Consider the following 15,412-nt stretch of genomic DNA (forward strand, 5'->3'; position numbering starts at 1 on the left):
CAAAGGAAATCCAGTATCAGAATGTGCACGCTCAGTGCAGAAGTGCCTTGACTCACAGAATTTATGTCCAACTCTGCTCTAATTACAGAGCTGTTGGGTACACGTCACATTGGTGTGAAATATGAGCAAGAACAGAAGGAGGCTCTACATTTCCTTTATGTGTCCCATAGGAACATGTTGGTACTCCACATAAATACAATGAGGATTTGTTATCTCTGCCTAACGCTGCTTAATACTTTTAGGCTCTCAAGGCATAGCAAAGTACAACACATTTTGAAGAGAAGTAGAGGGAACATTAGAACTCCAGCAAGCCAGGTACAAACGTATAGATAGTTTGCTTCCTTAGGGGGAAAACCTGTTTGTTTGTTCATGGAAGAAGATAAAATTTGTAGAGTTACTGTTTCATTAATGGATTTGATTTTGATTTTTTTTTTTAATGACTAGAACTTTATGTTATTTGTTCCACTTTGCATGGATATATTAAACCCAAAGAAAAAACATGACATAATTCCACCTCTGTTCTAAATGTACAGGGCTGAACTGTTTAAACTAGCCTTGTTTTTAAGTGGAGGAAAAAACCCAACAGTATTCATAGAACTGCATTAAGCTTGGAATTTCCAGCCTGGACTGGAAATGGTTCGAAAAATCAGAGTCTTACAATTTAACTTAAATCTGATAAAGACAGTTAATTTGATAATTTAAGCAGAGCTTTAATTAGACTTCAAAAAAATTTACAGCTCACCAAGGAAATAATGTACCTTTATATGTAACATTTAGTAATATGTGGATAATACAACAACAAACATTTTTAAATTTTATATTAGTCAATGCTATTGCACCTAACCTGTAGTGTCGTCATTAGGTACTCTACTTTTTTGATCAGTCACCAAGTTTAGTAATCTGCAACAGTCTTACTAAAGCATAAATCCATTATGATTATATCACCATTATTATATCAAGTCACTGAATAAATAATGACTCGTTTAGAGGCAACCACATTCAGCTACATTACTTTATATACTGAAGCACATACAATAAGAAGGTGTATGCAGAAGTATAAGCAGCTTTGGTAATTTTCACAGTAATATTTTTAAGTAATACCTTATTAATCCCTCTCAGTGCAATATTCATAACAGGATTTTTAAAGGGACATGAAACATTGATATTTTTACTGTAAATGCATTTTGACCATGGCACCAAGTATAACACAGACGGAAAGCATCAAAAAAGGATCAATATCAAGTTTCAGATAAAAAGGTACCTACGGCTTTAAGGGAAAGGGAAATGAGATTCCTTGGGATGAACCATTTCCAATTATAGCTTGACAAAAAAATAAAATAATAATTTAAGCCTGAAGTCAATTCAAATGGCCAGTTCTAAAACTCCTTAAAACCAGTTTTAAAAGAGAAGCCTTCACAGATGGAACTTTAACTGCACAGCACAGTCCGGTGCTGTTATAATAGGCATTTTTTTTACAATAAGTTTGATCAAAGCTTATTAACCAGCAGTATCAAGCCATCAGTGGTTTCAAGTACACAAGAGAACTAATTAAATTTAAAGGGCCATAGCCTCCTGAAGGCACAACATGTAATCCCCAAGGCAGGAACTTGAATGAAGGGGATGAGAACATTTGCATAGTAAAACAGTGGAAAATGGCAAGGTGCTTGCTCTTATTTCTATTGGGCATTATAGCGAGTTTATTAGAAGCAATTTTGAATCTATCCTCATCATCAAACATGTAGAAAAAGTATGAGCGTTGAAAGTCTGAGGATTCACTTAATATAGAATATTTCCACACATATGGCAAGAAACACAGAACATAAAATTTCATTTAATCTAACAGGACAGATCATGAGATCCTTCCTTACCCCAAGGAGCAGTAACTTCCACTGATTTCTATGTGAAATATGACTAACAAATTCATGGGCAAGAGAAAACAAAATAGAGACAAAGCAAGATGACTATAAATTGGTGCCCAGTAGCCTTGTTTTGTCTACAGGCAGCCACATATAACAGCATTATAATTGAAAATAACAATATTAAATTGCAAAATAATTTCTTCCATTGCTTATCTCCCACCTGCTATATTATCCATCATATCTATTATAGATTTCAGTATATAACATCTTTCCCTGCAGTTTTGTTGTATACCTGGGAAGAGGAATAACCTTCTCTTCTCTGGTCATCTTCCAACACTGTGAAGAGGGAAACTATTACCCTTCATCTACCTTTCAAGTTCCAGGGAAGGAAGCAGAAAGGATGAATATTTACCCAATCCTTACTCCTGCTTTAAAAGCTTCCTGACATATGGACCGCTAAAGTACTTTTCAGTTAATAAAAGGGTTTCGTTTGTATAACAAAGGCATGATTGCTAATCATGACATCAAATGATGTTTTCTTAAGTTTGATAATCTTACTGTCATTTGAGGTCCCCTAGGAGAAAGGGCTCAATAGCTAGAGTAAATAACAAAAGTAAAATTTAGCACTGAGCAGAAGCAAGATGAATCAGCAACAATTGGCTTGCATTCTGGATTGTCCTTAATCAGAATAAGGGTTTCTGCATTCTAAAATGACAGAAATTTCTTGCGTCAGTGTGGAGGCATCATGCTGAGTCACCAAGTCACTCTTGTGGGCTAAGAGAAATACAGACTGGCAATTTCCAGCCTTTTTTTTTTTCCCTTTTTTTTAAAAAAACAGGTCCTGTTGGCAACAGAACATGAAAAGAACTACAGTCTTATTCCAATCAACATCTCGCTGTAATCTTTCCAAGCCTGCTTTAGGTGCTTCTCATCTGTGTGTGTGTATCATTCTTTCTACTATCACAGGACCTAGTGGTCCCAATCAAAAGTGATGGCCCTAAAAATGCTAGACACCAGTCAAGCTAAACAAAATATCAGATATTTGCTTAAAGAGTTGAAGTGCAAGACTAGATGCAAGGCCTGAGGGAGGAGTGAAACAACGAGAGGGCACATCAGCAGTCTCAAGTGTGAGGCACCTGCAAAGTTGCTGGAACTTTGGCAAAGTATCAGTAGTGAAAGCAACAACTATATCTGGTTTTGGTGGCTCAGCTAGAATCTTACCAATCCTGCAGTAAAACAGATAACAAAGCAAACCAAAAGCAACCTCCCCCTGCTTCCAAGGAACATTCACACTTCCCCTTTCATGAAGAACTGCTTAACAGCAGGAAGATTCCCTTCCTGTCCTTCCAGAGCAGAAACTCTCAAACAATAGCTCACCGGTGTTTACAAGGACCTGGCACATCATATATAGCTGCTGCTTAAGAATTTATTAAACTGCAGTGAAAGCAGGAATTGTGTGCCTTTTTCAATCTCACATTCACAATCCTAACCAATATGTCAAATAAATTTCCCCCATGCTCATGGCATGATGGGCAAAGCTGTTGTATAGAAAGACATACAGTATTATTTATAGAAGTTGTACTATGTCTAAAAGTTGTACTTCTCATATACATCAGTTGTTTTCCGGAGTGCTTTACACTGAAATACCTACTAATTCAATTTTAATTTGTTCTTTTACAATACAAAGCATTAACTACATCAGTATGTAGATTAGAGACAAAAACTACCATGTTTCAGTTGATTTTGGCTTTAAGCTATGAAGTAGAAACTGCTGTCAAAAAGTAAACCATAAATCATGTCTACAAATAGTACTGTAAGTGCCAAACCCATAAATTTTTAGGTAAACTTTTAGGTTACAGTTTAACTGCTATTGTAGGGAAAAGACCTCTACACAAAATTTATCTGAAGCTGAACAAATAAATGTAATCACCTGCTGTGCAGAGGTTGAAAACCTACCTGATAGACTTACTGAGCATTCATGCACGAGTAAACTCATTTTTGTAAAGGCACAAGAAATGGTTCTATTCTGCGATTCATCTGCTGTTATAGAGGAAAAGCTGTCATAGTAAAAGCCATTTGCAATGCCCAACATAACAGGTTGTATATTACTTTTAAGTTCATGCTTAAATGAACAAGATCTTGTCTTTTTATTAAAAGCATGCCATCATGATTTCAACACTGGCAGTGATGGACACTGTTCTAACAGTTAATTATCCTGTCAGGCATAACGTCCCACTTTTGTCTTTGTCTAATGTTAAGTTCCAGTTATTCAAGTTCATTAAACACCTGTATCTGCTGGACAGAAAGACCATCTACCATCACATCACTTTGCAATGTAGTTTCTTTTAGACCATGAAAACAACAATTGTTTAAGGTACTTCTCAGCATTTCATTTAAATCATTTGCTAATCCCTCCATTGTTATCACATTTTTATCATCCCCAACCTGCTAACATTTTCCTTCAATTCTTGATGTCCAAACTTGACGCAGCACTGCATCAAGGGGCCAAATCATGTATTGGTCCCTTTTACCCTAACACTGCAAATCTGCTTATTTATTTTCACACTCAATGTCTGGGGTTTTTTTTGTTTTCTTAAATAAAGTCATTGCTGCTTCAGAGAATTTTCTACATGTTCTTCATTTTCCAGTGTATCCTTACTCTAGACCAGTGGTTCCCTATCAGGTGAGGCAGATAGCACTGGGAAGTTATAAACTGATAAGAGGTCAGAGAGAGATCAACTGAACTAACCTGGGCCAAGACCAAGCCTGTTTCCCACAAGGCCAGACAGGACAGTGCCACCATGCCAGAATGGGTGCAATGTGGAGCAGAGTGTGAAAATTGTCCAAATAGCTCTTGGCATTGTTGGGTGGGTCCACCTGGGGAAGATGATGGGTCCACCTGGGGGCACCCAGCTTTCTGTGGCAGAAGGAGCTAGGCAAAGCAAAGCTTGAGACACTTTGTATTCTCAAGTGAAGCACAGCTGTCAAAGGACTGGAAATAATCACATTACAGTGTGTTAGAATGCATATGTTTTGTTTATAGTTGGTGTATCACAAAACACAAGTTGGTTTATATACATTATACACATCTTCAATTTCACACTCCTCAGATACAAGGACTGATAACTTTCCATTTATATTTTGAGACAGACATATTACCTCATTTGAGAATCTATTTACCATGTGTTAATTTCCATGTTCCAATTTCTTGATTAAAATGTGGTGCAGCATGATATCCTACAGAAGTCAGTCTATTACTTTACTAATTTTACTTTCATCAGCCAGCTGGTAATCTCATCACAGAAGACATGAGTTTTCAACCTCTGATTTCTGTACCTTTACAAAGACTGGAATTAACCATTCTTATTCCTTTTCTTATTATTTTTCTTCATTGAGTCCTGTTCCAATATTTGCATCAGATCAACACCAGGGTGATACACTCATACTTGAATGTTCCATTTAATTTACTTTTTCTTTTGGTAAATATTAGCAGCTTTTTTCCAAATCCCCTGGAATGCCCTCAGTGCCCCAAAAATTCTAGAAAAAAACTCCCCACAATTACTGGTAGCAAAGAAAAATTTCCAGGCAGCTTTTTAAACTCTGCAGTTCAACATATTCTGACTGGCTAATTTTAAAATGTCTACATTTCACAGCTCCTGTTTCATGTCCCCCTTAGTTGCTAGAACGGAAGTACATTATGACGCAACTACACCTAGTTTTCCCCCTAAACGCAAACCAAAAGCACTTACTGAACATGGCTTCTTTTTCAGCTACTACTGTTTTTTTTTATCATTGCACAGTAACAACTGCGTATATGTTCTCAACTGACTTGAAGACTGGTCATTGGCCTTCTACCTCCTGGCCTGAGATTCTCTGCCTTTATATCATGTGGCTTTCTTCAGCCATTTCCAGCAGTTCCTACTTCTTATTTATGACAACCAGCATCAGCTTCTTGCTTTTTTAAGTTCTGGACATGCACACATACAAATGCATGCTTAATATGTGTATATGTGTCTGTATACACATTTGCCTTCAATTATTTCCTTCAAAGCAGTTTTTAAATTATGATCTTCTCTCTTGATTGTGGGTTTCACCAGTATGTACTAAAACATTCTCAAAAATCCTTTAATTCTTATTGACTCCTGCAACCCACACAATGACATTCCAAATCCAAAAGGAAAAGAAATGTAATGTTGGACTAAGAGATAGGAAAACTACAGATAAACAGAAAAAACCCAAACATTCTCTGTATTAACTTTTATGCCTTACAGTCCTTGATGCTTGATGTAGCTATGAGCTTCATTACCCTCTCATGTCACTCACCCCTGAATCACTGTCTTCTTCACAGAGACACAGTGTACCTTAGAACTCTTTTTGAATGTGAAAATCCTAGACCACGCCAAGATATTCAGTTCCTATCTGTGCTTTTCTATTGTCTATGGGAAGAGAATGCTGTGTACACAGGAAGAGTATCAACTGACCTAAGCGATACTCATTGTGCAGGCTCAAGAATACCGTTACCTTGAAAAACTTGAGTGTGTTACCCAAACGATTAAGTTTATAGCCTTCGTATTATTTGCAAATTTTGCAATTGAAAGAACTCTCTAGTCATGATCAAAATCCTGAGTATTGTATCCCTCAAAGGCAAGAGAAGGCACAGTTTTGTTTACAACTCAAATAAAAATACAGTTGCTATTTTTTTCCTATAACACTGATCAGTCCAGTCCATCATGATTGCCTGAGTAGGGCAGTGGGGGGGTTGTTTTTATTTTTAAATATATATGTCTGTCTGAAAACTCACTGAGCTAATTAAGTCCTACTGAATCTAGCAAAAAGAATCAACACCTTCCACTCCCCTTGCCTTTTCGCTAAATGTGAAGTATTTCGCCTCATATTGTCTGAACTGACCAAATACCACTTGAAAGCAAAGATTTCTGAACTGAAGAGCGTAGTACAATACAAAATAATTTCTTTCTGCAATGGCAAATTTCTAAATCTGTGTGAAGCCCTGCCTACTTTATATTATATTATAAAGCCCTCAACAAACAGGCTCATATGAGTTACAAAGCTGAATACCACTGGTATCAAGGCCTTGAACACTTCTGGTTCCCAGTATGCACAGTAAACAGTTGTAATGAGTTATTCTCTTGAGTACCTTTACCTATGGTGGAAATAGAAAGCTCCAGTGACAGAACCCATAGCAAACTTTGCAGACCTGATGGGAAGTTTACAATAGCTATATGCAAGTGTCAATGCAGTTTTAAAACTTTGATAGCATTTGTCCTGCATATTCCTACTAGCTTGCCAAAATATGCCAAAATTTATATGATTCACAGCTAAGCATCTTGTATTGTAGTATGGACAATTGCTGTATCCCACACACTTTACAAGTCTCTAGTCCTGGAAAAATTAGTCAAATTAAGTTTCATGAGCACCTTCATGAGGCCAGAAATTCACTGACAAATTAAAATTAATTCTGCTATAAATACATTTTTATTCTATTTATGCACATGGGTCTTTTTATAGCTGTTAAACCTCCTCTCTTTCCCCTTTTTAAAGGCTACTGAAACTGTCAGGAACTACATTTTACATTTTAGCAATCATTGCATACACATCATGACTCCAACAATTTAAAATGGAATTGTTGATGCTTCAGATACTGTTGGACTGTCATTAGTTCTGCAAAGTATGTAATTTGTCATTTTGGAAGAAATGACAGTACATTCACTTGTGCAACATGCTTTTAAACTTCCTCTCTCTAATCTAAAAATGCCAGTATTATACTGTGCTTCAAGAGAGATATTTTTAAGGCTTGCAGGTTGGCTTGTCACAGAGCAATTTGTCAGGTAGTATTTTGTCTTCATTAAGGTTTATTCACATAAAGTGATTGGCCTGTCTGTGATATTCCCCAAAGACAATACATTGTCTTACCTGATGGTAATGAGGCCTGTGTTAAATTTTCACTTTCCTCATCAGTGTTGCCATCATAGTCATTTTCTCTCCCTGTAGCCATCTGAGTGGTGGCTATACTAACCCTAGGGGGAAAAGAAAAAACCAAAAGGGGGAAAAAAAAGCGCACATTTTTACCATCTATTATTTCTGCAAAGAATTTATAATTATTAGGAAATGCAAGCTGATACACATCAACATAGAGTCCCCATGCTGAACAGCTTAGCGTATTCATATACAAGGACAGACAAAAAAAGGTAAGTTAAGATATAAAAAAGCAGGATAAAAATAGCAAACAATTAAGCTGTGTTGTAGCATTAGAATAATTAATCTTCTCTGGATATTTTTTTTTTAAAAAAGTACATAAAAACATTTCAATTTAGATATTTCTGTTTCCCAAAGGACAAACGGAATCAAGTAATTCAGGGACAATGCATATGAAAGTACCAACTATGGAAATGGCAGGGACATACTCTCATTGGAAAATCAACAGCAGCCCAACAGAAAAAAAAAGAGGACAGATTCATTGAATATTTAGCTCTTGGCTACAGCATCCAAAGCAATACGCTGCTCTTTGCAGTGGTGCCACAAAGAATCCTCTGCTTTCATGACTAACGGTATTGTTTTGGATAACCAAGCACTTAGCCAGGAAGAACTGTCAGGAAAATTAAGAAATACCTTGTACATTTGGCACCTACTGCAGATTCTTTAGCTTCTTTAGCTTCGTTCAACAACTTCTGTAAGTTTCTTATCTTTGCCTTCTTCTCATTCAGCACCAAAATAAACCGGTTATAAAGATCTGCCTCTAGTTCTTCTTTAGCTTCCACACTTTTTTCCAGCCTACAATGTAAAATTAACTGTTACACTATTTCTTTTTAAAGTTCTGTGTTTCCTGGAAGAAAATTCTGCAGTGAGGCCAACCTTCCTATTACAGGAATCCCCACACCAAACCACGCATGACTAGTCCAGCATCTTGTGTCTGAAATAGGCCAGAAGAAGCTTTTTTCCACAGAAAAGTGCAATGAACTTTGATAGCAAAAGGGGAAAGTTGCCAAGGGGAAAATTTTCTCTTCATGCTTTTTTTTGATAGGTTCTTGCACACATGCAGCTGAGACAACTACAATTCAAACAGGTAAGTGTTCTTTAGTTTCAATGCTCAATTCACCATAGTGGGCATACCTTAGCAGAATACACATAATGAGATTACAAATAGATATGATTAAGCTTGACAGGTCCAAGATCTGGGCCACACACTCTGACTTGAAATGTATTCAAACAGGAACAAAAAAAAAGAAACAAGAAACAGGCAGCTCCCCTCCAACGTGGGCTGAGATGACCACCAAATACTTTGGGCAACTGGGACAGCTCCAGAACTCTTTCCTTGCCAGGACTCCCTGGGCAGACGTGGGTGATACAGACCTTTGCCTGACCATTTTCCATCAACAGCCTTGCACGTCTTGTTCCAGTGAGCTGGCAAGGTACAGAAACCAGATCCTGGCAAAGCTCAACAGGACACTGCAGCAAAACCTGATGGCAACTGTAATCCCTTACAGGCATTCAGACAAATTCAATGCTAGTAACTCCAGTGCTGTGGACTCCATTTCGAATTACACAGATACAGAGATGAGATCTAAGAGCACTTGCAGCGACCACTAGGCAGATTTATTTTTTTTTCCCCTTAACCAATCACAATTACTTGGTAGAGGACTAAACACTTAAAATATATATAAATATGTTTTAAAAGCTCTTAATATCCTCAGAGTAAAATATTATTCAGGTTTTTAAAGATTTAATGTGCATCTGTAGGTAGGTTAATGTCAATAAAATGAAGCACAATGGAAATATAAAATTAAGAATATGGATGTATACTGTCTCATAAGCAAAGCAAAGCTGGAATATAAGCAAACATGAGCACAATAAATGAAGTGACTTATAGCAAATGCAATCCTGTATTTACTTCTTGTATGTCGTAACTTTTTAGTCCTTGTGTTCAACCACAAACATTTTAATAGCTGTGTTCATAACAAGCAAATAAACATCTTGATAACCTTATTGATCATGGTGACTACAATATTACAGCAAATAGTCATAACTTATAAACAACATTCTTTTCATGAACCTGTACAAGGTTGGTAAAAAAGTTTAGGCAGCTTCCTTTGTTATTAAACCCAAACACATAAGAGATTTTTAAAAATATTAATTTATAAGGTAAGAAATTTCAACAGACTTCCTCTATAAATACTAATTATTTTGTTCATAGATGAAAACCATAGATGATGTAAGAAGGAAGACAATAGAAAATAATCTCATGAAGTATTAAGTCTACTGTGCAATGCTTTAGGGATATGCTTGATAGTTGATAAATAATTCATCTAATTTAAATGCAAATAGCAGAACATCATTACCATATAGATCGGTTCAATAATTCCTAAATGAAAGATCATATGTACTAATCAACTACCAGGAGACATTCCACCTACAAAAGAGAAGTTAACTGTTTAGTGGGGGACAAATAGACAATTCACAAAGAATCGTAAACCCTAATACAGGGTCCAGAAGTGCCTGAACATACTTGAAACTAATCACGTCTGTATACATAAAAATGGAAAACAAGGATTTTGTGTAAAATACAATAATGCTGACTGTATCAAATCCTACAGCAAAGTCCCTTCTCCCCCACACAAATTGATACGAGCTAAAGAAAGTGCGTACTACCGTGCCTTTAGTTTGCCAATGGACTGGTGACTGGTTTTTGTCAGAGCAGCTGAGGTTGGTTTTAATAGTTACATCGAGACATTTTGCTGACTTGGCCAAAAAGGTGTCATATAAGATAACTTCAGTGAGGCCCTTGAATCCTGCAAAGGCATGCACTGATGAAAATCCACGTAACTGTAACTCTAAATGAAGTAAAGCTGATGCTGCCTGGACATTAAGAAGCACAGTATAAGAACTTATTGCAAGACTAGCCAATTTCTTCAGCTTCTGGAGCGAAATACTAGCATCTCGAAACATACATACTGACTATATGCATAGATTAGAATATTAACTCTAGCCTGTAGGCAAAATCAATTAGTAGTATGCAATCAGTTAATCTTACATGATTGTCTTCATTTACATGAACACCTTTTTTGATTTTTTCCTGTTGCTTAAAGTGATCCATATATAAATACATTCTCCAGACATATGTATGACATTAATTTGGCCTAACATTCAATCAGTGTAAAATAGTATTACATTAATGCTATATTTGCAAGTTATGAGCCTTTAAAAATGTACTATTATATGGCATATGATGATACTTAAAAACAGCACAGTAAAAAGCAACTGTCCTCTGCTGCGTGGGAACAGGGATACATTAATAATGCAGAACGTATCTGTTTGTGGGGTGGCTCTGGCTGTAGCTCTGCATAGCCTTTAGGATTCACTCAGGCATGCATTACCTGAATTACATGACCACTAAGCAAATCTGGCTGGGTTTCACTGCAATACCTCGTCGGTTACAAATACAAACTTTAATTGCAGTTCATTACATGCTTGTGCCTGTATGTGAGTTGTCTCACTAAAATACCATCTCCCCAGGCCAAATAAAGAAACTGCGCACCTCAAAGACAACTTTCAAGTACAATGAAAATAAATGGAGTTTAATGGTTAGAGTGATGTAAGTCTTATTTGCACATGCTTTCTGATTTCTACATTCTTAGATGTCTCTGTTATGTAAGTGCAATGCTTTTAATGTGCCAGACACGCCCAAGTTGACTGCCATCAAAAAGCTTGCACAGCCCACTGAAAGCAGCTAGTATTAGGAATGGTTACAATCAGTAATTGAGAAAATAAGGTAACTGTCCAGTTCTTAAGTACTGCCTAAACGTAGAGCAATCACACATGCTTCACAGAGGTTAATGTGAACTATGTAACTTAATGGCATTTATACATTTTCCACACTCCCAATAGTAGAAAGAAAAAATTCAACATCTCTACTATTCATCCTTGTCCTCAGCGCTTTAAAATAATTGCTGGTCTTACAGCACTGCCCTATTACATTTCAGATTCACCCTTCCCCCAACATTGGCAATGGTATTGAATCTTGATGAGCTAATGCTGAAGAGTCAGTTTCAAGCACCAAACTACCTAGCCTGCATTTTTATAAGCTGTTTGTGGTTTAAATATACTGTCACTATAGTTGACCACAACACAAATGAGCAGCTATTTTTGGCTTGTCTACACTAATTTTAGATGTTTGATACAAGATACACACCATACCCAAATCAGAACTTTAACTTGTGTTTTATTGGCCAAGGAATTGTTTTGCTACAGATTATTATTACTTTACTTTTACCATCTTAATTACCTATATGAAATAAAAACAATAGCTATTCTGCTCTGGTATTTTAACTCAACCATCCCTGAGGTGCACACACACACACACACACTCACCCCCAGGCACACACAGCATTTTCAGAATAATAATTTTGAAAATTTCCTTAGCCTCTCTATTTAGATCTTGCCAGATAATGTCTTAGTCATTTTTATTTTATGTTTTTAGATCAAGGGCTGAACGGTCTAGCTAGCCAATAACTCCCATACTGATGTCACCTACACATGGGTCATTTCCTGAAAGCAGCGAATTTTTCAGCCAGGTAAAATCCTACACTTAGGTCATCACAATAAGCAAGATGATAGGGAGTTACATCTTCAACCAGAAACACTCCCAACACCTCAGATGCTGCACAGCTTAGACTAGAGCGCATAAGCAATTTAACAATTTGATCATGCAGGGGATTTCTCTTCAAAGGGATTTTTGGCCTGCTCCTGACTTTCGCCTTTATGTGAACCTGAATTGCAGAGGGAAGCAGCAGGAGTCATTTCTGTACCTGGCACAGGGCTGCCAGCAGCAAGCTGTTTACAGCTGGGCGGATTATCTCATATACGGTGAGGCAATAGCCAGCAGCAGATCAGGGCTGGTATTCAGCCTACAGATTGCTCACTAGGCAAATTCAGCCTCCTGAATGAAACTTCCTTGCCATTTTACAGACCGAATGGAAAGCAGAACAAGTTTAGACCTCAAGAGACCCCAGACAGCTACAGGGCAAAGCTGCTGAGCTGAGCTCACAAAACCTTCATGATGGTCAAGAAAATTAGAGTGGGGAAATGGAAAGAGGATGATTGAATTATTCCATCCAGTGCCCCATGCTTAAAATGAACAAACGCAGCTCTTGGAAGTCTGCATGCTATGTTTTAATTCTAATGAGGTCCTGAAGAGAGAGATTTTAAGCGAAGGGAACTGCAGGGGCTGAAACTCTGGAGCTGATGTGCCTTAGCTCCAGGCAAAGAGGGAGCACAATTCTCAACATCACGTGCTTTATTTGATGTTTTACCACTCAACACCGCAAGTGATACAGAATGTGAAGCCTGAAATCCTGTCTACTGAACAAAGACAGGCAAAGCTTTTGTTCAGGTCCAAGAAACTCACAACACTAGGTCCAGCATTTGGAGCCAAAAGAGCAAAGAGAGACACAGCAGGGTAGACTAGGCTGTGGCAAAAAGAATTAAAAAAACCAAAACCAAACAAACCCAAACCAAAAAAAACCCAATACTGTTTGGATGCAAATAATTTTTATTCTCCATTTAGCAGGCATGGCCAAAGTTTGGTGACCATACAACTTTCAATATTTATTTTGAAAAATCATGTTTCAGCTGTTCAAAACAAACATACTAAAGAAAACCACCACCTTTCGAAGCTTGAATACACTGCTTCTGAGAGCAAAGGCTGTGAGGCTACTGTGATTTTTTTTTTTTCTTTGGGGTTACTCTTTAAAAGTGCCACACCACCATGGAAACTGATACAAGCACTAACGCCTATTACACATTAGCGTGTAATGCAGTACAGCATACTGGTTACACAATACGCTATTGTTCAATAAACTGTTAAGCAGTAAAACACCACTTCGGAAGGCCATATGCTTGTCAGGGAGATTGTCAGGAGAAACTGTTACTCATTTTAATGAGAAGGAAACAAAACTAACTCCTCCCAAAAGTTCGCTCTCTTTTTCAGGGTAAATTAATGCCAATTAGCTACATTCTTTCATCAATCTTCCTAAACGTGGTTTTTTTCAGATAAAGCTATAGAAAATCAAGATAAATCTCTGACTCGTATGTGCTAAGTGTTTTATGCCAACTGAAATAAGCATAGATTACTTCACTACAGAGTGCAGTGGCAGACAATTCAGATCCTAAATGCAATGGCAATTATAAAAATCTCTTGTAAAATAATGTTACTTTTTCATATAACAACACACTCGTTTTCCAATTCTGGCTGCTTTGACGAGGCAAACAGATTAAAGCGATGGCCATTTATTTCCCACTCAAAAATGTAGATAATTTAAACTGCTAGTCCTAAGAATTATAGGAAATAGTGGAAAGGAAAAGGCTTCCTGAAGAAAGTGGAGAGGATTCTACAGAAAAAAGGTAATTTTATTTATTTTTTTTTTTTACTTCATAAAGCTAAAACCAGCTTTTATTGCAAAGTTTGTAATACCAGTTGTATCTTTGACATAGGAAGGAGATTCACAACTACATGGGCTGTAGATAACTGGGCTCAAAACACTTGTCAAGAGAAGGAAAATATGTGTGCTCCTTTCTGTATACGACTTCAAAAGTGCTCATCAGTAAAGCCTGCACTGACAGTATAAGTGTTTGTGAGTTTCTCAAGTATCACCTGCAAATGCACTTTTAAACTTACATCTTCTCCATGTCGCTCCAGTTGCTGAAAAGCCTTTCATTTTCTTTTTGCAGATGCTCGTTTTTCGCCTGAAGTCTTCCCAGGCAGTCCAGACAGTAACCAATCAGCTCCTTAACCACCTCTGCCGGACTCAAAACTTTCTGTAGCTTCAGAGATCCAAGTCTAAACTAGGACACAAGGAAAGAATGAGTTACTTCATCTGCACTAGAAAGATCACAAAACCTCACTCCAATAAATTTGAATACATACTTAATAAATATAAGAAATACCTTACAGTCCTCCAGTTCAAAGTGATATAATAAATTTGTCACAAGAATAATTGTGGAATATGTGAAATAATCTCCATGCCAATTATTTATGCAGCTAACATGTCTTAATGGTCACCTGTCATTCAATAGGCACAGGACATAAGCACTGACATACTTTCTAATGGACAGAAAAAGAGATGCCACGCAGCTAGTGTAACATGATATAGGAACAGCCTGCTCTTGTACAGCTCAGAGGAGGTCAGCAGTATAAAGGTGCAACCACAGGTTTTATATAAAAGGCATTTTTGATGTAATGAAGAACAACAGAAACTGAAAACCTAACGGTATTGCTAACGAGTTCTTGCCATCTGCCCAATTCTGGTACCCACAGCAGCAATACAACCACATAAACATTACTGATAAAACAAATGAACATTAATTACTTTTGATTTAAAGTAGCACTACAAATGCCTCTCAATAATGCTTGCATGCGCCTGATGGATGAAAACCAGTTGGCAAGTTTTCCCCTTTAGGGCTCAGACAGCAAGTTCTTAATAATAAAAGGAGTCCTTCAATTAAATAGGTATCTTCAATAATTCAATGAGATTAAAGGATAA

At 37.1% G+C, this 15,412-nt stretch overlaps 1 protein-coding gene across 5 annotated transcripts in view; it reads right to left on the minus strand.

The window, feature by feature from the left end:
* XRCC4 (X-ray repair cross complementing 4) overlaps positions 1-15,412 on the minus strand; it is a 182,310-nt gene that overhangs the window by 88,333 nt on the left and 78,565 nt on the right. For all 5 annotated transcript variants that reach the window (XM_052775780.1, XM_052775779.1, XM_052775777.1 and 2 more), the window contains 3 exons: positions 14,548-14,714; positions 8,487-8,648; positions 7,791-7,894 (listed from right to left, as the gene is read on the minus strand). In XM_052775780.1, coding sequence (XP_052631740.1) covers positions 7,791-7,894; positions 8,487-8,648; positions 14,548-14,714 — 433 coding nt within the window. The remainder of the gene's footprint in view (positions 1-7,790; positions 7,895-8,486; positions 8,649-14,547; positions 14,715-15,412) is intronic.

The sequence above is a fragment of the Harpia harpyja genome, chromosome Z (assembly GCF_026419915.1).
Source record: "Harpia harpyja isolate bHarHar1 chromosome Z, bHarHar1 primary haplotype, whole genome shotgun sequence".
Taxonomy (NCBI): domain Eukaryota; kingdom Metazoa; phylum Chordata; class Aves; order Accipitriformes; family Accipitridae; genus Harpia; species Harpia harpyja.